The sequence below is a fragment of the Pteropus alecto genome, unplaced genomic scaffold (genome assembly GCF_000325575.1).
Source record: "Pteropus alecto unplaced genomic scaffold, ASM32557v1 scaffold398, whole genome shotgun sequence".
NCBI classification, from domain to species: domain Eukaryota; kingdom Metazoa; phylum Chordata; class Mammalia; order Chiroptera; family Pteropodidae; genus Pteropus; species Pteropus alecto.
The window spans coordinates 2,305-26,374 of record NW_006442497.1 but is presented as its reverse complement, the minus strand read 5'-3'; the positions used below and the strand labels follow the sequence as shown (position 1 = coordinate 26,374).

General features: G+C 36.4%; 1 protein-coding gene across 1 annotated transcript in view; it reads left to right on the top strand.

The window, feature by feature from the left end:
• Window positions 1-1,104: 1,104 nt before the first annotated feature.
• LOC102884024 (olfactory receptor 1A1) overlaps window positions 1,105-24,070 on the top strand; it is a 23,877-nt gene continuing 911 nt past the window's right edge. Inside the window, exon 1 of the mRNA XM_006922403.1 lies at window positions 1,105-1,179. Within this exon, the coding sequence (XP_006922465.1) occupies window positions 1,105-1,179 (75 nt within the window). The remainder of the gene's footprint in view (window positions 1,180-24,070) is intronic.

Sequence of the window (24,070 nt, the reverse complement as noted above, 5' to 3'; positions counted from 1 at the left end):
TTTATTCCACAGATATTGAGTACCAACTTTGGACCTGGTAGAGTGCTAGGTAGGTAAGACAATGATAATCTTTAACCTCGAGAAGTTTCCATCTAATGGGATAGACACAACTACCTATCTTAAAAGCCTATAAAATTTTTATTCCGAGTTCTCCATCCATTCAGCTGCCTTGAATCACTCTCAGACCCCAGACTTTACCTGTCCTCATCTATCATGTCAATATTGTGAAAACAGTTTGATATTATCCATTCCGCCAAGAACCAACTTTATAATCAAACAGCTATTTAGTAAAGATATGTTAGATAACTAAAGTTATCTGTAATGATAGAAGAAATTGTAATCTGTAGTCTTCAAAATCTCAACACCTGATTGCATCTACACACACACACACACACACACACACACACACACACACACACACACACACTTCTGACACAAAGCAGACTGAGCTATAAAAGGAAAGGAAGGTTTTCTGGGCTATATTAGAATCTTACCAGATGGATGTGGGCAACACAGTGAGGCAAACTCTTGAAGACCAGGCATTAGAAAGCACAGGGCAGGTTCAGAGATGGAGGACAGGAGCTTTGAGCATGAGGAGGAGGAGGGATGTAGGCTGAGATAAAGCTGGAAAGGGAACTGGGAGTCAAATTTGGAAAAGTTTGTAATGGAAAGTAAAGGGTCTGGAACTTCATTCTGTGTATTATAAAGAGTCATTAAAGCTACCTGAGCAGGAAGTGATGTTAGTGTTTGAGTAGGCCCAATACATGAAAATCCTGGTCCTTTCCCATGTGTGGAACCAGACAAGAGTTAGTCACAAAGTCCATCGGTCAGATCAGAAGAGAAAATCACCTTTGTTACTGAAAAGATGAGTTTGAAAAATGTATCTTATCTGTATTCACTAAGTGATCTTTTTAATACATTTCTGAAATTAAATCTATTTTTTTTTCTTTCATGGGTTCAGCTGAACAATCATGGGCTTCTCCCCCAGGAGCAGAAACTGCCCCGCTAAAATATACAACTATTTCCTGAAAGTGATCAGATCTGATGAGAAGGGAGAAGCTGAGGCCCAAAATTCAGGATTCAGTTAGGTCACTCTGGTTCGGAATGAACAAAGCAGTGCAGAGAGCCATGGCTGTTAGCCTACAGGAAGAAGCCTTCATGTGGAAACAAACATCAAGAGTAGGAAGTATATGTTGCCCCTAGTGAGTGAGACAGTTGGATATGGATGAGTTTTCTTTTCATCTCTGATTGGTAAAATTCCACACATTCCACATAAATATCACTTATTACATAAAATTTCACTGGTTTGTCCCTGCACCAAACCTCCACAATATGTGACTACAAAATTTTTTATTTCTTTTTCTGTCAGCTTGAATTGAACATTTTTGTGCCCCTATATTGTAGCTACTGTGGGGAAGATAAAATATATCTTTATAAGACAGTGTCTTGAATACAGAAAGATTTAAAGAAATATCATAAGAAAGAAAACCCTGAAAATTCAAGCTTTTCATCATAAGAGAACTCACTAGGAAAGTTAGGGTTAGGGTACAACATATCTTTAAGAATTTTCAAAATTTAATAAACAATTAAGATTTATAAAAGAATATTACAAAGGATAAATAAAGACACTCAGTAGAAATGTCAGACAGTAAGAAAATGTGAAATAGGAAATGAGAAAACTCTAGAAAGAAATTGAAGAAAGTTATTTCTTTGACAAAAACTCTATTACGAAACTTTTAAAGAAGAATGAACAATACAGAAATTATTATAAAAAACATAAAAGAGAAATAGGAAATGTAACAGAAACAAAAATAAAAAATGAGACAAAAGAGTTAGAAAGAGATAGATATAGAAAACTAACAAAGGAGACTCAGTGTATTATAAGCAAAGTCTCTAAAGAAGAAAACTAAACGTTGGAATAGAAGAGATATTTAAGGTTACAATTTAAATAAACTTCCCTAAAATAAAAGAAGACCTTACTCTACATATTGAAAAAACATACTTAATACATGGGAAAATTGATACAAAATAATCAATTCCAAAACATTTCTTAGTAAAATTATTAAACCTTTAAGATAGGTAAAGAATCCTTTAGGCAACAAACTCTCCCTCCCCCACCCAAATGCCAAGAGAAAAATCGAGGAGTAAAAAAATCTGATTGGTATCAGTCTTGACAGCAACATTCAGTGACATATAATAATAAAAGAACACCTTAAGAAATTCAAAAATATAAAGGTAAGTCAAGGATTTTGTACCAGCTAATCTGTACTTTGGGTATGAAAGCTGCGAGCAAAAAGTTTTGAACATAAAGAAACTCCAGTAATATTTTCCCATTAGCCCTTCCTCTGAAAACTACTAGAATGTAAGCTTCAAATAATCAAGAAAGTGTTGAAGTAACCTTAGCAAAAAGACCAGTGAAAAACATTACATATATATTTACTGTGGGGCTAAAGGTGACAAAGCAGTATATAAATTAACATGCACTAATAATGTGGAAATAACTAATAATAATAATAAAAGAAGGAAGAGGAAAGTAAAAAGTACAATAAGTTTTTGATGCTCTCAGGAACAGTTAGAAGAAAGAAATATAATATTAAGCAGATAAGTCAAATAGTAAGTGCTTAAGCCTATTTAAGAGGACAAAGATAAACTAAGGAAGATAGTACTAGTGACAAAATAGTATTATTAGATAGTAAAAAAGAGGAGGGAAGAGGACAATAAATATTATAAGTCAATTTTATTGCTGTTTGTAGGATCAAAAGCTATTGTCTAAAGAAGGAGGAGACTAAGAGTATATGTTATACTAAGGTATTAACAGAATGGAAAATTTCACATGATCAGAGACGGTCCATGAAATAAATGTGCAATACTAGCTAAAATAAATAATCTTTGGAGAACACAATGTACCAAAAATAACCCTAGTAGAGATGGAGAGTCTAAGCCAACCACATGTCACAAAGGAAAAAAAGTTTTCTCTTGGAAACACTGCGGTAGAAACTCTCAAATACTCTCAAATCTCAGTGACTTACAAAAACAAAGATTTATTTCCTCATTTATATTACTTGTCAACTGCAAGTTGCATGCAGCTCTGATTAAAGCAGCCCTTATTTGAGACATGCTATTTTTAAAGAAAAGTAGAAAAGACATGTAGAGTTTATTACTCTTCTTAAAGATTTTGCTTAGAACTGGTACATATCATGTCCATTCAACTTCACTGGTAAAACAAGTAACATGGCCAACCAAACAGCAGAGGGACATATAACCTCCCACAGGGAAGCAGTGCAAGTGACATGGCAAACAATGAGATTGTTAATCTTCCTTCAGGGAAGGTAGAAAATAATTGACAACAAAAACACAGTCTAATATCAAATTAAAAAGCTTCTGCCCAACAAAAGAAACCATCAACAAAACAAAGAGGCAACCAACTGAATGAGAGAAGATATTTGCAAACAATGCCTCCAACAAAAGGCTAATATCCAAAATATAGAAAGAACTCATACAACTCAACAATAATAAGAAAAAAAATCCAATTAAAAAATGGGCAGAGGACCTGAACAGGCACTTCTTCCAAGAAGAGAAAAACAGTCAACAGACATATGAAAAGACGCTCAACTTCACCAGCTATTAGGGAAATGCAAAACAAAACCACGATGTGTTTCTCCCACAACTGTTAGAATGGCTGTCATCAACAGGACAATTAGTAACAAGTGCTGGAGAGGTTGTGGAGGAAAAGGAACCTTTATACACTGCTGGTGGGAATGTACGGAAAACAGTATGAAGTTTCCTCAAAAACTTAAAAATAGAATTACCATATGACCCAACAATCCTTCTTCTGGGTATCTACCCCCAAAATTTGAAAACATTAATCCATAAAGATATATGCATTCCGATGTTCACTGCAGCATTATTCGCAGTGGCCAAGCCATGCAAACAACCAAAATGCCCTTTGATGGATGATTGGATAAAGATGTGGTGCATATATACAATGAAATATTACTTAGTCATAAGAAAAGATGAAATACTGCCATTTGCGACAACATGGACAGATCTTGAGATTATCATGCTAACCAAAATAAGTTAGGCAGAAAAAATTTAGAACCATATGATTTCACTCATCTGTGGGATATAAAACTGAAAGCAACAAACAAACAAAGTAAACTCATGGACACAGACAACAGTATGGTGGTTACCAGAGGGGAAGGGAAGTGAGGGTAGGATGAAGAAGATAAAAGGGGTCAAATATATGGTGACAGAAAGAGACTAGATTTTGGGTGGTGAGGATACAACGCAATATACAGATGATGTATTATAGAACTGCACACCTAAATGTTAAGTTATTAACTAATGTTACTTCGATAAATTTAATTTTTAAAAGAAAGATGAGTAGAAGAAAATATAATTTTCTCCATTTGAGCAAAAACAAGCTGGAACTAGAAACAGAAAAGAATTCACAGCAGCAACAACAAAATCTAGGAAATACTTAGGAATATGTATATAGGAGTGAAAAACTTTCCAATAAATCAGTCACAGGGAAGTGATATCTTCAGGCACTAGCCCCCAGGAAAGCACTGACAGCCACTAGGATGCAGATAATGAAACTGCCTGCTAGGCCCTGTTTGATCTAAGAGTTCTCCGGAAACATTTGTCTTTGTGTAAGACGTTTACAGCCAACATCTGCTTTCTGTAATCTGCTTGCTTGCTTGTTCAGAAGACCACCAGGATATGGTCTTAAGCTTTATAAGCTACCTCCTCTGGAATCTCGGGGCTAATCTCCTCTGACCCTGTGTGGTAGAGAGTCAGTCGCCGGCCGGCTAATAAAGGCTCACAATTCATCTCAATTGGCTCCATGGGTCTTAGAATTGATTGCGCCACAACGTGTACAAGTAAAACATAAGACCTATATGAAGAAAACTATAACATTTTATTGAAGAAAATCAATCCAGATGTGAAAAAATAGAAAGATATACCATATTCTTAGCTCAGAAAAAATTCAATAACATAAAAATTCTAATCCTTCCCAAATCAAAATATAAATATAACATGATTCCAATTAAATTGTACAGTAGGAAGCTAGTTGTGACTAAATGTCAGCTTTTCCAGGGCTTCCTTTCCTCAACTTTGAAGTCTCAGCTTAAATTCTTCTCCTTAGAGAGTCCTTTCTTGACTTCTTTATTTTAAAAAAGCCACACTCACACCCCAGTTACTCTTCATCATGCTGTCATGCTTATTAATTTCATGGCACTCTCTACTTGCTAAAATTATCTTTTTTATATGTTTACTTGTTTGTGGTCTTTTTTGTTTCCTCCATGAAAGTAACTTCCTTCTCTGGCTTGTTCATCACCCTATCTTCATTGCCTCAAAGAGTGATGGAGGCAGACTAGAAACTCAATACATACTTGTAACCTACTTGTAACCTGCTGTAATAGAGAGTGGCAAAGAACATTGGTATTTAATTCAGCTTTGTTGGTCAGGGAGGACTTCCTAGAGGAAGTGATATCTGAGCTGAGGCAAAAGAAAGCATGGTTCCTTCAGGGCACTGAGAGGGGCTCAGAGAGGCTAGGGAGAAGAGGAGAGGAGGCTAAGGGGACGTCTGCATTGATAAAAGGAGGAGAAACCCATGCATCATGAAAAGGTGTTTTGAAGAACATTTAATAACACAGGAAAATGCATGCAACGTAATATTACCTAAAAGGTGTTTGAACAACATGTGTGGACAGTGTTAAGAGGTGCCCAGACTTGCAGCACCATGAGGTAAAATGGGAAGCTGATCCAAAGTGGGGAACGGTGCTCTCTTGTGGCGGAGTGGCCCATCATCATCAGTACCTACACTGAGGAAGGATGGTATCTTCTGGACACTGGTGAGAAGATTCCTGAATTGAAAGGCAGGATGAACGGGACAGCTTACGCAGCACTTGCACTTCCAAGGTTCTTTCCATTAACAAAAAAGAAGAGAGAATAAATCAGAGTGACCTTTGAGGAGGTCAGTTGTTATGAAGAGACAGACTCCTGTCAGTGGGGACGACCCCTGGGATGCTCAGAGTCTCAGGGGACAGTCTGTGTGAAGATGGAGCAGGCAGAGAGGTGCTGCATGGAAGGGGCTATGCGCCCAGTGCTGTCAGCAGCATGTCCTCGAGGGGGAAAAGACAGGAGCAGAGAGAGGGGAGGAGGATCACGTGAGGAGCCAAAGAGAAGAGAGCCTGGATGTCAGGCCTGGACAGACACCAGGATGCAGTGATCTCTGAGGACTGGGTCCTCTCAGCTGGACAGTGCAGGATGCAGCACACTGGGCTATGTGCCTGGCTCTGCCAGGCCTGAGAGCACAGGCCAAGAGCAAGACTTTTATCCCAAGTAAAGAGCATTTCCTGTAAAGTCAAGGTGAGCAGAGCGAGTTCTTGCCAGAGCCTCCCAGCTGAGGAGGGGGATGACATAGGGGGACAACAGTGTTAAACACAACAGTGTTAAAGAAAGGAAGGGAACTTAACATTCAGTAAGTCCGTCTTGGGACCTTGACCCAGGAACTTCCTAAATCCCCTCCAGAGCCGCTGGAAGCAGACATTGCTATTGTCATTGCTGATGAGGAAACTGAAGCTCAAAGAGGCTGAGTGAAGTGCCCAAGGTCACACACTAAGTAGCAGAATCTGGATCTGCTCTTTACTCTCGTGACTCCTAATGCCAGGCCCTGGTATCCTGTGAGCGGAGGAAAGGAAGCCCTGGAAAAGCTGACATTTAGTCGCAACTAGCTTCCTACTGTACAACTGACTGTCCATGCTGATTAAGGTTCTCCCACTGGTGGCCCAATAGATCTCATCCTGGGTCTCCTTGTTCCCTCCATCAGTGCGTGCATGACTCTGACTGTGTCCCTGTGACCTGTCCATTCAACAGTACCATCAATCTCACACTGCACATGCCCTATTATACCAAATATGATATTATTAGCTTCTTGAACACATAGTCTCCCCTCACCCCACCCCCTAATCCTCATCTCTAGACATTCTCAACTGCCCTTCCTTCTGCCTGGAACATTCTCTCCACCATCACCTTCTACCCTGTTCCTTGCACTGTCTGCAACTGGGAGCAATAATAACTATAGTCTTGCCTTGATGTAAAGCAAGAGGCCAGTAGACATTTTCCATTACCACCCAAACCTGAGACCACCTAATGCCAAGGATCAGTCTCATAGGAAGGGATTTCTCAGTCAAACCGTTTTTTGGAGTATCCAATCTTCTGTGTCTCCTCACCGTGACTGGAACATGAAATCACAGCCATCCTTAAGGATTCACCCTGGGGTTTTCTGTGTGAAAGGGAACACTTCTTTCACCAGTCCCTCCACCCTGCCCGGGAGGGCTGGTTCTAAATCCCTCCTGTGCCTTATCTGGGAAGCCTTCCTGGACACACCAGGCCACAGGGACCCTCCTTTGTCTGTTCTCCTTATCGCATATTTTCTGTGTCCCTCATTTGGTAGCTCCCATAAACTGCCAGGGGACTTTCTTGTCTTCTGGTGGAAAAGACTTTACACTTACGACATCCTTCCTCCCAAGCAGTACAAGTGTCAGATTTTGTTATACTTTCATTATCAAATGCTTAGGTCTTTTCTTCCTACTTGACTCTGACACTTCAGAGAGGGACAGCATGCTGTATTGACCTTCATATCCTCACTGCACCTAGAACATGCTGGTCCATTTTGCCATTGCACATGGAGGCTATGTTAGAGTTTTTGTTCCACCCCAGCTGTGAAGCTTACCTTCCTGCCCATGTCCATCTCTGCCACCATCACCAATGAGCTATTGCCTCTTCTTCAAACCTCCACGTCATTGGAGATGGACATGAAAAGTCTGCTTGAGTACTTAGAAGCTGTCTCTGTGTAGAGCTGCAAATATAACAACAGGCTCGTGTGCACGTTGCCTGCCTCTGCTGCAGCAAGCCTCTCCTACACCCCAGCTGCAGCAGGGTGCAGACAGAGGGTTCTATTCATTACATCTGGACCTCTGGAATAACCCCTGGGTCTCAGCCCTGGGCTAGAAGGGTATCTGTGCTTTTTATTTATTTCCTAGGTAGCATCAGTGTGAGTTCTTTCAGAGGTCCTGTGGGAGTTTGAAGCTTAGTAATTGTCCCATGCCCTTGACATTCCCTCAGGAGCAGTTTCTGGAAGGATGTAGTCCAGCAATATTGGGATTTCTTTTACAAAAAGTTATTAACTATCTATCTCTTGGGTTGAACTAGAGAGCCACCCTATCTATCCAAAAATATCTCCTTTGATTGCTGATATAGAAAATGACACTCTTTAATTAAGTCATAAAAAAGTCTCTGCTAAAATTAGGAAATCTTGTGTGGAGGAAATCACCCCTTGAGACAATGGAAAATGTAAGAAGCCATGGTTATTCTCATTCGGTATGAATTTTTTTCTCAGAGTTTATATGAGTTCACTATAATCTTGGTGGAGAGAGGAGAGAGGAACAAATATTGGGACACAATGGTTTGTGAGTTTCCAGGAAGAAGATATTGAGGCCTACGGGGAACCGGGGACAGTGGTTGCCAGAAAACTCCAGTTTGAACATGCTTGCGGTTCCACTGCAGATCCTCAGTAAGTTGGCTCCTGGGGCCAAGAGGGTATCCAGCATTAGTCCCCACCCACCAGCATCTCTGTGGTCAATGCTTTCCCTGCTCTTTCCTCAGGAAAACACCGGAAAAGAAAAGCTCAGTCTTAAAGTATACATAAAGTTGTCTTAGAACTGCTAACCCATACCACTGAGAAAAACAAATAACTAACTAGAGAATATGTGTTTTCAGTTCATTTTTGAACTTAACATGAAGATATACAGACAAAATATTGTGTTTGAGAATTAGGTTACTTCCTCCTGCCCCCTTTCGGTATGGTTATGTTATTTGTTTGAAATACCATGGGAGTAGGGTGGAAATAATTTTACCAGATTATAAAACACACCATATAGGCAGATTATACACACACACACACACACACACACACACACACACACACACACATATAGTTAGTTACAGGTATAGATATAAAATCGGCATTAGGAGAAAATCAACCCAAACAGAGTGCAAACAGAAACAAATAAATCTAAATGGATTTTATATAAATAATAGAACCTCATAAAAAGGGAGGAGGAAAATGAATCCAAGTAGCTCTTGAACATAGCATTTTTTACTATGTACCCTCAGGCTAGTGACACATTTAACTGTTAAAAATGTTTTATTTTTGTTACTGATGTTTTTCACAGTAGAATAAGCTAGCGATTCTGAAACTATGTGTTCCTTATGATTGAGCAAATAAGTTAATATAACATGGATAATAAGAGCCAGGTTTCTTACTGTTGCAGAAGGGATTTTCAATACGGAAAAGGGAAAAGGCTAGAATGAATGAACCTTGGGTGTTAGACTGGGACTAGAGATATGCACGTAAACTCATGGTTTTGAAGATGATAAATACATAGACAGACAGATTAGGTAGATGACAGATAGATTAGATAGATGATGATGATGGTGGTGATGATGATGATGATGATGATGATGATAATAGATAATAGCTAAATGATAGATGATAGGTGATAGATAAATGATAGATGATTGATAGATAGATGTAGATAGATAGATATAGATAGATGATAGATAATAGATGATAGATAGATGATAGGTAATAGGTGATAGATTATAGATAGGTGAAAGATGAATGATAGATAATAGATTAGATAGATAGGTAGATATTGATAGATGATAGATGATATATAGATGACAGATGATAGAGAGGTGTGTGTATACATGTATATGTATATATGCATACATGTATTTCTTGGCTTTTTCTAATGAGCAGACCTAGAAGCAATGACATCTCCATAGCAATGAGCACACTTATCCAGAATCAGTTTTGAAATATCAGGAAGGACTTTATACCCCAAGTCTGAATGGGGAAAAGGGAGCAAACAGTTATCAAAGCATGGAGAGATAGAGACAGAAGTGTGCATAGATAGCTGCCTGGCAGAAGCTGTGACTTTTACATAAAGATGGGGCAGCCACAAATTAGTATTTTTAGGAATAAATTCTCTAACCTCACCCACTTCTCTCTCTCCAGTCTTGGCTGCAACTCTCCATTGGCTAAACCAAACCAGATGCCACAGGATAAGGCAGACCATTGTTGAGTTTATACTGATCAACTTCCCAGAGCACAAAGCAAGGTGGAGAAAAGAGAATGAATTTGGAGAAGCAAATGAGAGCTGTTCATCTAACATACCACCCAGTGCTATTAGTAGATCCCTATGTAGAGCATTAAAGGTGTTGGCCCTCCCTGTTAACAAAAACAATACTGGAAATAAAATAAAGGATAGTCGCTTTTAGTGGCTGCAGAGGGCAGAGAGAATTCTGAGCTATACATCTAGTTTAAAGGTGTGGTTCATTTAATCTGCTGTGATAAGATATTAAAATGAGAAAATGTCTATCTTATCCTTTTCTAGTATAAAGGCTTATGTGAAAATTTTCAGCTGCATCTTATTTTGTTGTTAGTTAAATGTGAAAATGTCCTTGAAAAGAAGTACTCAATTTCAAAGATTAATTTTATACTCTATAGAATAAAATCTTAAACTCATACAAGTATTTTGTGCACATTAAATGAATGGCCTCAGTAATTAGTGAATTACCCCCAAATTTTTTTAATTTGCACCTCTGATATCTGGAACTATATGTAGTACCTCTTTTCCCTTTCAATTTAAAGTTAATTGGTAGATTTCTTCTTTTAAACTAAAAATATGAGGGTCTATATCTCTTTCTATAATAGACTACAGTTGATTTGATTTGATACAGTGATTTCTACTCATTAAAATTTTTCTAGTGACTATCTAGTTAAACAGTAGAATTACATACTTAAATATTTCTCTATTTATAAAGTCAAGAACAAAACAATAACTTGAGACCCCCTTTATGTAACACAAATTAGAACGTGTTTTGTCACTTGCATTCCTATCCAGTCTTCAAATTCATGGTTTTTGCTAAATTATCCAGAGATTTAAAATGCTAATAATTCATAATATTTATTTGTTTTTATTAAATTTATTGGGGGTGATACTGGTTAATAAAATTATCTAGGTTTCAAGTGTACAATTCAATAATACATCATATGTATATTGCATTGTGTGTTCACCACCCAAAGTTAAATTTCCTTCCATCACCATACATTTGCCCTTCTTTATCCTATATGACCTCCCCTCCAGCCCCCTTCCCTCTGGTAACCACTAAACTGTTGTCTGTGTCTATGAATTTTTGTTTGTTTGTCTTATTTGTTGCTTTCAGTTGTATATCCCACATATGAGTAAAATCATATGGTTCTCAAATTTTCTGCTTGACTTATTTTGCTTAGCATGATATATCAAGATACATCCACGTTGTCACAAATGGCAGTATTTCATCTTTTCTTATGGCTGAGTAATATTCTGTTGTACATAAGTACCACATCTTCTTTACCCTATCATCCATCAAAGGGCACTGATTGTTTCCATGTTTTGGCCACCGTGGATAGTGCTGCAATGAACGGTGGGGTGCATATATCTTTACAGATAAATGTTTTCAAATGTTTGCGATAGATACCCAAAAGAGGGATTGCTAGGTCATAAGGTAATTATATTTTCAATTTTTTTGAGAAACCTCCATACTGTTTTCCATAGTGGGTGTACCAATTTACATTCCCACCAGCAGTGTATGAGGGTTTCTTTTCCTCTACAACCTCTCCAACACTTGTTATTACTCATTCTGTTGATGATAGCCATTCTAACAGGTGTAGGGTGGTATCTCATTGTGGTTTTGATTTGCATTTCCCTAATAACCAGTGAAGTTGAGTATCTTTTCATATGTCTGTTGGTCATTTGAACATCTTCTTGGGATAAGTGTCTGTTCAGGTCCTATGCCCATTTTTTAATGGGACTCTTTGTTTCTTCGTTGTTGAGTTGTATGAGTTTTTTATACATTTTGGATATTAGCCTCTTTTTGGAGGCATTGTTTGCAAATATCTTCTCCCATTCAGTTGGTTGCCTCTTTGTTTTATTGTTGGTTTCTTTTGCTGTGCAGAAGCTTTTTAGTTTGATATAGTTTCATTTATATATTTTTGGCTTTTACTTTCCTTGCCTTTGCAGTCAAATTCATAAAATCCTCTCTAAATCCAAAGTCCATGAGTTTAGTACCTGTTTTCTTTTTTGCAATTTATTGTTTCAGGTCTTATATTCAGGTCCTTGATCCATTTTGAGTTAATTTCGGTGTATGGTGACAAATAGCAGTCTAGTTTCATTCTTTTGCATGTGGGTTTCCAATTTTCCCAGCACCATTTATTGAGGCTTTCTTTTCTCCATTGTGTACTTTTGGCTCTTTTGTCAAAAATTATTTGCCCATACATATGTGGGTTTATTTCTGGGCTCTCGATTCTGTTCCATTTGTCCATGTGTTTGTTTTTCTGCCAAGACCATGCTATTTTGATTATTGTCACTTTGTAGTATAATTTGAAGTCATGCAGTATGATACTTCCAGCCTAGTTCTTTTTCTCAGGATTGCTTTAGTTATTTGGGGGTCTTTTGAGATTCCATACAAATTCAAAGATTTTTTTTGTTCTATTTCTTTAAAAATGCCATTGGAATTGCATTAAATCTGTATATTGTGCTTTGGATAATGTGGCCCAAATTCCAAGCCATGAACTCAAAATATCTTTCCATTTCTTTGTGTCTTCTTTAATTTCTTCTAATAATACCTTGTAGTTTTCAGTATATAGGTCCTTCTCATGCTTTGTTAATTCTTAGGTATTTTATTCTTTTTGTTGCAACTGTAAATTTCTGAAAATTCATTATTAGTGTATAGGAACACAATGGATTTTGTATACTGCAACTTTACTGTATTTGTTTATTGTTTCTAATCGTTTTTTTGGCGGAGTATTTAGGGTTTTCTATATAGAGTATCATGTCATCTGCAAAAAGTGACAATTTGACTTCTTCATTCCCAATTTGGATGCCTTTCATTTCTTTCTCTTGCCTGATTGTTCCTGCTAGGACTTCCAATACTATATTGAATAAGAGTGGTGAGAGTGGGCATCCTTCTCTTGTTCCTGATCTTATAGGAAAAGGTTTCAATTTTTCATCATTAAGTATGATATTAGCTGAGGGTTTGCCATATATGGCCTTTATTATGTTGAAGTACTTTCATTCTATACCCATTTTGTTATATGTTTTAATCATAAATGGATGCTGTATCTTGTCAAATGCTTTTTCTGTGTCTATTAATATGATCATATGATTTTTATCCTTTGTTTTGTTTACGTGGTGTATCATATTGACAGATTTGCATATGTTGAACCATCCTTGCACCCTGGAATGAACCTCACTAGGTCATGATATATAATCTTTTTAATGTATTGATGTATTCAATTTGCTAGTATTTTATTTAGGATTTTTGCATCAGTAGTCATCAGAGATATTGGTCTTTAATTTTCTATTTTTGTGTTACACTTACCAGATTTTGTTATCAGGGTAATGTTGGCCTCACAGAATTTGAGGAAGTATTGCCTCTTCTTCAATTTTTTGGATGAGTTGGAGAAGGATAGGTATTAAATCATCTTTGAATGTTTGGTAGAATTCACTTTTGAGACCATCTGGTCCTGGACTTTTACTTTTTGAGAGGTTTTTGATAATGTTTAAATTTGCGTTGATGAAGTGCTATTTTAAAATATTTTTATGTAATTTTCTAAATATATTTACAACAGGAGTAACCTAACTAGTATAGAATTTTGATTTGTGAAATATTCCTCTTAAAACTCTGATAAGTCAGTGCATTTTGGCATTGTAGTTTTGTAGGGAGAAGTCTGAAACCAGTTTGTATTTCTCTTTTTTTTTAAGAAATTTGTTATTCCCTGGCACTAAAATTTTTATTCTAAAAAAATATTATTCCTAACAATCACTAGGATACATTTAAGAATATTTTCATTAATATTCTCCAGAGTATGATGAGGATTTCATTTTGTGACCTCAGGTTTTTGATTCTATATGTTTTATTGTAACTTTTATTGTTGCTTTTGCTCTATTTGGTCTGGGTTTTTTTTTTTTTTCTGTAACTATTATTATGCACAATCTTTCTAATACCCAAAATTTCTTCTTTATTATTTTAAACTCTTTGTTTTTCGATCTTCAGTTAAAGTTTGTCCTCCACATTACTAATTTTTTATGTCAATTCTGTCTTTTAAAAAGTCAGTTAAAATTTTTTGTCCTTAATCATTTCTATATGTTGTTTCCAAATCAATTTTATTTTCATCTAAATTTGTTTCTGATTTATACTGTATCTTTTTTTAATGTCTAAAGAACATGAAAAAATAATTTATAAAAAAATTCTGTTCCATTTCTTAAATTGTTTGCAAGTATAGGCTTTTCTTCCAACCACATAATGTGTTGCTACCTTTCTCCTACTCTGCAAACATATTTCATAGATCATTACTTTAAAAAAAGTTTAAATAACAAGAAATTTAACCAAGCCTAGAATTAGCCAACAGACAATTCAATTTAGCCTCTCTCACCATCATTAGTTTTTCACTTTGAGGGAAAAGGGGAAGTCAGAGATTCTTTCAATAAGTTAATGAAAGCTGTAGTCACTGTCCACAGATAAAATTTGCAAATGTTTTAGTGCTCAAACATCATTTTGTTCACAGTTCTCTTACATACCATTGCACAATTCCTTGCCTCTCAGAGGTACCCAGTAATCAAAATATGGAAGTAGTAATAGAATCTGAAAAGGAGATGAAGAGGAAAATGTGAAGAAATATTATCATGAGATGTCATTTTATCTATATCTGGGAGGCCCATGTCCTGGATGATGAAGCATGATCTGAACACAGGGCAGGTAAAAACAGAGCAAATGGAATGACAGAGCAAATGGAATGGTGTGACTTGAAACATGTCTAGAGGAAAATGGAATTAAACAAATGTCATTTTAACATCTACCATGTGCATAGTCTGATAAAAGATTGTGAAGAATTGTCCAACAAACATATGAGCGGAATAGAAATTAATACAATAACAGTTGACATTGACTAAGGGCTAACTATGAGCTAGGCTCTGCTTTAAAGACATTTTAGATATTAATTCAGATATTTAGATATTTATTAATTTAGATATTTAGATATTAATTCATTTGCTCCTCATAAAAACTTTATGAGAATATTTATTACTCCTCCTCCTCCAACTACTACTATTAATTCTCCCATTATAGAGATGAGTAAGTACATTAAATAACTGTTTAGGGTCTGTTACAGATAGTAAGTGGCAGAGTCTGAAACCCAGCGGTACTCATAGTCTTCACCATGGTCCTCTACAGAAAGTAGTGACCTCTCTGCCACAGGAAGTGCTGAGTCATAGGATAATAACTATTAATCAGGGCTGTTATAATGGTGACACAACATGAAGTGGACTAGATAACATCGAGGTCTGTTCCACCTGTTTGAAACTAAATATTAAGAGACCTCCCATCATTAGGCTAGATAAGGAAAGTATAACTTCCACCATAACCCACCTCAAGTCAAATCCTGGAAGAAGGATGAAATGCAATTATTTTTCTTTGCACACTTAACACCAGAAAAGCCTCAGTGCAGCCTATAGAAATGACCAGGATCTCAGCTGTACCACAGTGCTTGTATCCTAAGGGGCTCCAGTTTGTACTGAACAGCAGAGAAGAGGGGTCCACATTCCAACAAAGATGCTAGAATAGGTCAGCCCAGAAATTGGACCCTAGAGATACACTAACCCAGAAAACTTTTCACCCATCCTTTCATTTAAAAAGTAACTCCGGGAAAGATTACCCTTGAGAGCCACTGTGTCTCCTCAGGCTACAGTTATAGGAGTGTGTCAACAGGTGTCAACAATTATTCAGATTTTGACCTGAAGGAAGACCTGAGGGAATCACATATCAGGACATTATAACCTGGTGAATAATTCACAGTTTTCTCTATGCTAAAACACACCCTACTTCCTAGAGGAGGAAATAAGAGTCCTCATTTTTGGGCTCCATCCAGGATATCTCATTCCACCCCTTCTGCTCCACGGCTGGGAAATTTGGGGTTCTTCTTTCCAAAATATTCCAGTCCTGCCTTCTCCACCCCAGGAACAGAGGATCTGCTCTCCAGCATGCCTGCCTCCAGAAAGGAATGCTAGCAGGTGCTAGACCAGCTGGCTGTAAATTCCCATTTGTGGAAAAGGAGTGAAGACCACAGGATCAGTACTCTTTTTTTGACAGCACCTGAGATGACTCCCCAGGTAGGAGCTAAGGATGTTAGAGAGAGACTTTTTATGACAGTGACATAAAGGAATAGATATCCAGCAACTGTACTACAGGCATTATCTCCTTTGACACTTAACAAAACTTTCCAGAGGCAAATAAATTTTTTTTTATTTGTATTAGATGAAAAAATGGTGAATTGAATTGCTTAAAGTCACGCAGGAAGGGAGTAACAAAAGTAGGACTCAAACCTTGGTCTGACACCAGAACCCAAGTTCTCAAGATTCGATGGACAAAAGGCAGAGAAGGGGTAGGGTAGGGGGTGAGGAGAGAGAGAGGTGGGTGGGGAGAAGGGGCGAGGGAGAGGGAGAGAAGGAGAGAGAGGGAGAGTGAGGGAGAGAGAGAGAGGAGAGAGAATCTTTTCTACTGACAGTGGTTATCAGTGGTCCAGGTATGGAAGGCAGTTCTGATTTAGTTTTCTCAGGTCTGAGTTCTTTCTACTTCTTGAAGTTTTAGTGTGTGTGTGCACACACGCACATGCACACACATGAATTAGAACTAACCTGTTGTCTTAGAAAGGAGCTACAAATCTACCTTGTACTTTTACATTCAATGGTGTGTGCTAAGAAGCCCCTTTAGAAAATTTTATTATTTCATTGTCAAAGCACTGATGGGCTAAACTCTCAGAGAGTCTCAAAACACTTATAGGACATTTCTTTGGTCTTGTCTGCTAATCTAGAAGCCAGGAGGAGGCATTTGGCCTCTCTGTCCCTGAAAAACTGTCCTGAGCACCATCACATTCAGGTGACAGATATCTTAGAGCACAAACACTTCCCAAGAATATTTTATTGGCCAACATTACTTGGGACTCCTGGCTTCTTTCCATTGAACTTGAGGGTCTCACTTTGCCTCCAGCATTCACACCTGCTGTTCATCTTCTTTGGAATATGTGTTTGTTTCACTTCTTTTTCCAGGATTTCTACAGAAATTATCTCTCCTTAAGACAACCCCCTACATCTCCCACTGTGGATTTCTGTCCTCAATTTCTGTGCTCAGAAACCTCTCTCCCCTGGTTCCCTGTGTCTTTAGTTCCTGCAATGACTATACCAACCTCTGTCCCTTTTCAGGTGCTACTTTTCTTACATTCTTTAACTCTTTTATCACCTTGTGGTTGTTTGTGTACCAATTTGTCATTCCAAAATGTTTCCCTAGTTATTAGTCATTGTATTTATATGTCCAAATGTCTATATTTACTTTAAACAAAGATTTTATATTCTTATTATCTTATTATGAGAAAGGGTTAGTACGACCCACATCCACCATACTAAATCTTAGTTCCTAATGAATATAGAAAAAAACTCTTCAGTTAGTTCAAAATCCTCCACAATATTAACCCAAATTTCTTTTCTAAAATGATTTCTTCCTGCTCTTATCCTGTGCTTTGAATAAAAATATGTAACTAATTTTTGCCTGAAGTATTCCTCAAATGTTTTTGAGGTTGTCTCCACGATGATGAATTTGAACTTCATCTGTTAAGTGATGGCTAAAGAATAAGTGATTTTAAAGAATACACACAACCAGTTATATTATAAATATACTTTTTGGTCCAGTAAGCAAATGTCTGAGAAAGAAAGTAGATACGAATGGGGTGGTAGCTAGCAAGATTACAAGATTAAGGAACATTTATTGAATGATGTAAGAGACTATAATATGTTTACCAGTTAATGAGAAAGACCTGGTATAGAGGTAGATATTGGAGAGAGAAAATACAGTGGAATTATATAGCTGAGAAAACAGAAAAGAATAAGGATGAAAACAAATTGGATGTGTGAACACTTATTTTCAGAGTCTTTGAGGAAAAAGAACAGGATGGAAATAGGTGTATTAGGTATGATATGCAGGGGAGAATATTGAGGTAATATTATCCTTCTCATCCCTGAAATAACTGTTATTCTAGAACAGGTAATTATACTTCCATTCAGAATGTGTACTTTTACTATATGTACATGTATTTTTATGTATTAAAATTTACATATATTGTGTGATATCCCATACATCTGGCAATTTGTTTATTTCATCTCATTATGGTTTTTCAAAATTATTCTATGTGAATAGATTCATTTTAACTGTTTTACAAAATCCATTAGGAAGAAAATGTCACAAATAACTTATCTATTTCTACATTTTCTGTATGAAAATAGACATACTTTGAATGTCTTCTGGACACATGTGTCAGTTTCTCTAGAGTCCAATCAAGAAGTGGAATTGCTGAGCCAGCTAGTGGTATAAGAATTTTCAGTTTTCCTAGATACAGGATAATTGTTCTCCAAATGATCATACTAGCTTTTCCATTTCTTCTCTAATATCTGAAACTGTCAGACTCAATACTTGGTCCAAGATGAAGGATGGTAAAATGGATTATTTTAATTTGGTTGAACATCTTTACTTTGGGTTACTGTTCATACCAGTTTCTTCCATGACTTGCCTATTCAAGCCTGTTGCCATTATTTCCTATGGGCTTTTGGTCTTCTTCTTATTAGCATGTAGGAATTTTCTGTATTCTGAATCTTAAACCTTTACTACTGATTATGTGTACAGTGCATACTTCTTTCAGTCCATAACTTGCCTTTCTCCTTCCTTTATGGTGACTGTTTCATACATATGTTTCCAATTTAAATTAGTCAAATTTTACATTTTCTCTTAGGTGTTGTGAATTTTGTGCCTGGTTTAAGAAATCAATTCCAACACTGATAATCATAAACATATTTTCTTCTAAAGGTTTTAAAGTTTTGTTTGTCACAATTAATTCATTAGGAATTATTTTTCCATATTATGTTTTATGTATGGGTATCCAATTGTCCTAGCACTCTTCGCCAAAAAGTTAGTGTAACCATTCTCTGCCTATTTCTAAACTAGTCCATGTCACTTACCAATGTCTGAGAAAATTTCTGTTTCTAGGCTTTCTAGTCTGTTACAAAGATGTGTTTGTCAATTCTTCTGCAAGTACTAATCCACCGTAAGAAGTACCAGAGTTAATCGTTTTCATTCTTGATAGGGCATTCTTTCCTTCCTCCTTATCCTTCTTCCTCAAAATGTCTTAGCTCTTCTTGGCTCTATTCTCCTCCATGAATTTTTGAACCAGTTCACTAAGTTCCATAATTAAAAGAAATCTATGGTGTTTTGCTTGGGACTGCAATGAATTCACAGAATAATTGGAGAACTGACATTTTTATAACATTGAGTCTCCATTAACATTGCTTATTTCCATATTTTTTAGCTACTCTTTTAGTCATTCAGCAAAGTTTTATAATTTTTTCAGATTGAGATATAATTGACATGCAGCACTACAAACGTATAAGGTATACAGCATAATTACATATATTGTGAAATGAAGGTTTTATAATTTTTTAATCCAGTCTTTAACCTCATTTATTAGAATTATTTCTAGATTCCTAAATTTCTATTGGTACTGGGAATAAGGAGTCTTTTTTTCAATTACATTTTTAAATTTATTTTTACTTAAGCATTAGAACAGTATTGATTTTTAATACCGATTTATATCAAACAAATTTGCTGAAACCTATTAGTTCATCTACAATGTCTCTTCAACTTTCTTTGTAGACTATCATACTTTCAATTAATTCTCTATCCATTTTGTTCTTTCCTCTCCAAATCATATAAGGCAAAAATTTTTTCTAGTGGTCTTTTTATAAATAGGACAATGCTTCAAGTGTTTTATGCAAAAGACTTAAAAATTTCCTGTTTCACGTGAATCTGTGTCACATCTTGTACAAGGCTCATTAACACCCCAGGCCTCAGACTTGGACCAAATACCTGGTTGAAACCCCAAGGGTCTAGTGCAGTATCAGCTCTGGCTTTCAATTCTTGCTCTGAGCATTCTTTTTCTTTCTCATGCCTATGTATTCCCATTTCTTTCTTTTAGGTTTAGCTATGTGTATCTTTTGTTACTTTTAGAATTTATCTAAAATTTCTATTTGTTTTAAGTAAAATGGGACCTGTGGACATTAGCTAAATCTGCCATGTTGCCAGGAGCCCCAACTCTAATATAACTTCCTTACTATGTAAGCTAACCACAGTTTCTGAGCCCTCCAGTTTTACTGAATGCTCTCAACTCTGAGATATTATGATTTCATGTAAATATTGAGAAAGGCATTTTGAGAGAGAAAACCAAATTCATTTAGGTGCAGAAATGAAAAAGTACATCATATTTGGGAGAATGACAATTTTACCTGCATCCCCTATGCCTAGCATATAAATTCCCATGTGTATTATAAGATACACTGAGAATTGGTGAATGAACTAATTATAGATTAAATTAATTATTGAGTAGAGGTCTCTTTAGAAAATTAGTGAAGTACTTAGGATATCCTGGACTATAGTAACAAATACATGACAAAATATGTAATGGTTTTAACAGAATAACTTATTTCTGTGACGTCACTATCCCACTCAGCATCCTGGCCATTTCTGTCCAGCTAACACAAAAAGAAACATTATTTTCATAGATAGGTATCCAATTGCCCCAGCACTCTTTATCAAATATGCAGTGCATCTTTTTCCTGCCTATTAGTAAACCAACCATGTCATATACTAATTTCTAATAAATGTTTCTTCTGTTTCTAGGCTCTCTAATCTGTTACATAGGTCTATTTGTCCCTATGCCAGTACCACTCCACTGTTTGAATTACCACAGTAAATCATTTTGATACCTGACAGGTCAATTCCTTCTTCCTTATTCTCATTCATTTTTCAAATCTTCTTGGCTCTTCTAAATGAATTTTTAGATCAGTTTAGTAAGAGCCATGTTTTAAAGAAAACTTTGGTATTCGAATTGCGATTGCAATGAATTTATAGATTAAATAAAGGAGAAGTGACATGTCTACAATATTGAAGCTTCCATTAACATTGCTTATCTCCCTATTTTTTTTTTTTTAGGTATTTATTTTTTGTCAGTATAGTTTCATAATTTTGCAACTAGTCTGAACCTCCTTTTAAAAAAAGAATTACTTCTATATTTCTTTAAATTTCTATTGCTATTAAGAATGGGAATTCTTTTTTAAAATTATAATTTCAAATTTATTAGTACTTAAGACAGTACTGATATTTTAATATTGATTTCTATCCAACAAACTTGCTGAAATCTCTTAGTTTAGAGGTTCCCTTGAATTTTCTTTGAAATGAATTCTATCCATTTCATTCTTTCTATGCAATTCTTATTTATGGCAAATTTTTTTTCTAGTGTTCTTTTAACAAATAAAGCAACACTTTACATGTTTTAGACAGAGGCCTCAAACCAAGCTCCCTACTTCATACACCTGTCTCCATGTCTTGTGAACAAAGGAACATTATCATCTCAGACTCCAGCCCCTAGGACTTTATTCCTGGTTCTGACCTCAAGGTCCCCCATAGTTATCAACTCTGGCTTACAACTCTTCATTTGAGCTTTCTTTTTATTTCTCATATCTAGGTATTCCCATTTCTTTATTCTGTGTTTAGCTACAAGTATTTTTTATTTTACTTTTATAACATTTAGAATTTCTAGGTATTTTAATATGAAGGTGATCTATTAATATCAGCTGAGTTGGTCATATTGTGGAAAGCTTACCTCTTAACACTTCCTTACCAAATGAACTAACCATAGTTGTTGAGCTCTCCAGTTTTATGGAACACTCTCAATTTTGAGATATTATAATTCTGTGGCAATATAGGGAAAGGCATTTCAAGACAGAAAACCAAATTCATTTAGGTGCAAAATGAAAAAGGATGTTTTAGGGGAAAGATAATTTTACCTGGATTCCCTATACCTAGTATATAATTCCCATGTGTACCACAGGAGATATTGAGAATTGGTAGTTGAACAAATCACAGGCTCAATCAATTACTAAGTACAGCAGGGGTCCCCAACTCCCGGGCTATGGACCAGTACCAGTTTGTGGCCAGTTAGGAACTGGGCCTCACAGCAGGAGGTGAACGGCGGGCTAGTGAGTGAAATCTCGTTTGTACTTGCAGCCCCTCCCCAGCACTAGCATCACCAGTTCAGCTCCACCTCAGATCATCAGGCATATATCATGGGAGCACTGGTCTCTGGTGCTAAAAAGGTTAGGGACTGTTGGAGTGGAGGTCTTTTTAGAAAAAATTAGTGAATTACTTAGTACATCTTGGACTACAGTAATAAATAGATCACAAAATGTGTAATGGATTAAAAAGAATAAAAGTTTGTTTCTTCTTGGTGCATGATAGCTCTCCTAGATGTGGAAAGCTTGGGAAACAGGCTCATTCCACCATGAGATTCCACCATCCCATTTAGCCTCCTGGCTACTTGTATCCAGTTGACAGTAAGGGAATGAAAGTGTGGAGGAAACCCAGAACTGGAATACATAGAAGGATTGGCTAAAACTCAATCATATGACAACACCTCGATGCGAGGCTGGGAGGTAGTACAGCTGAGTGCCCAAGAAGTGAACAATTGGGATTTGAGTGAGCAGTTAATAGTCTCTGCCATAATTAGTACATTGCAAGATGGATCAAAGAGGAGGTAACCAGTAGTCAAACAGTTAAGAAAGCATTATAATATTTCAGGTAGAAAATGTTGGTGGTCAAAACTAAAGCCCTGAAACAAAGTTAGAAAAGTTATGTGTCAATTATTTTAAATGAAGAATCAACGAGATCAGATGTAGAGGTGAAGGATAATCTGGGTATGCCTGTGAGCATCTCACATGTCGAGGAACCTATAAAATAAACCTGGATGTAATTCAAGAACTGTTGACTGCAAACTTATTGGTGCATAGAATGCATACCATTCCATAATAATCTTCTACAAAAGATAAAAATTAACAACATATGGTTCTTGTTAAAAAAAGTTTGCAATCTACTTAGGTTGGATGTTCAGAGTATGCAGTTTGGTCAAACATGTTGGCAGAAGAACATGGAAATATGAAGAAAAGAGATCAAGCCTACAGATATAGACCTGAGATTCTACTAAGCAGCAGTTGAAGACATGATGGAGTTGGATGAGTCACCAAAGGAAATAATAAAGAAAGGTAGGAGAAGGTTGAAGAGAAAAAAATATTATGATTACATATATTTAAGCATTTGAAATAAAGATAAAACCTATCAAAGGTGGTATCTACTTTAAAAATGGAATACCAGGGAAGTAAATTCACTGATCATGCTTTGTTATGACCTAACCCCAGTGGTCTTTGTGATTACAATCTTCTGATGCCAGAGAAGAACACTTGTTACCTGTTGGCTTTGGGCTTGCTCTGAGTTTGGTCAGTGGAACAATTTCTACTTGTTCAGGGTGCTCACTGACCGTTCTTCACACTAGAATGTTTTTCATGGACTTCAAAATACTGTCTTTTCCTTTTCATGTGCAAAAAACTAGTGTGTAATTCTGACTTTACATTAACATGTAAGGACCTTAAGAGCAAAGACTATGCCATACATAAATAAATAAATATATGTACTTTTCATATATTTATGATTTTTCTATAAGGTCTAACAAAGTGCCTAGCACATCAAATATTAACTTTAATTATTTGATAAATAATTAAACCCTAGATGTTTGGGTGATGGTGCTGGGGTTGAGGAGGATGGGCACCACTGATTCAGGTTTGCTTACTTCTTAGACATGAGTGTCCAGGGTCAACTGTCAATTAGTCCTACTGATCAATAGGAATTCCCCAACAATGTATTGCCTATATCTGAATTTATTAAACCCAGGTATAGACATGGCAACTACAGGAGACAAAAGTTGTGGATTAGGATGATAATTACACACAACAACTTTACTAATAACTGGATT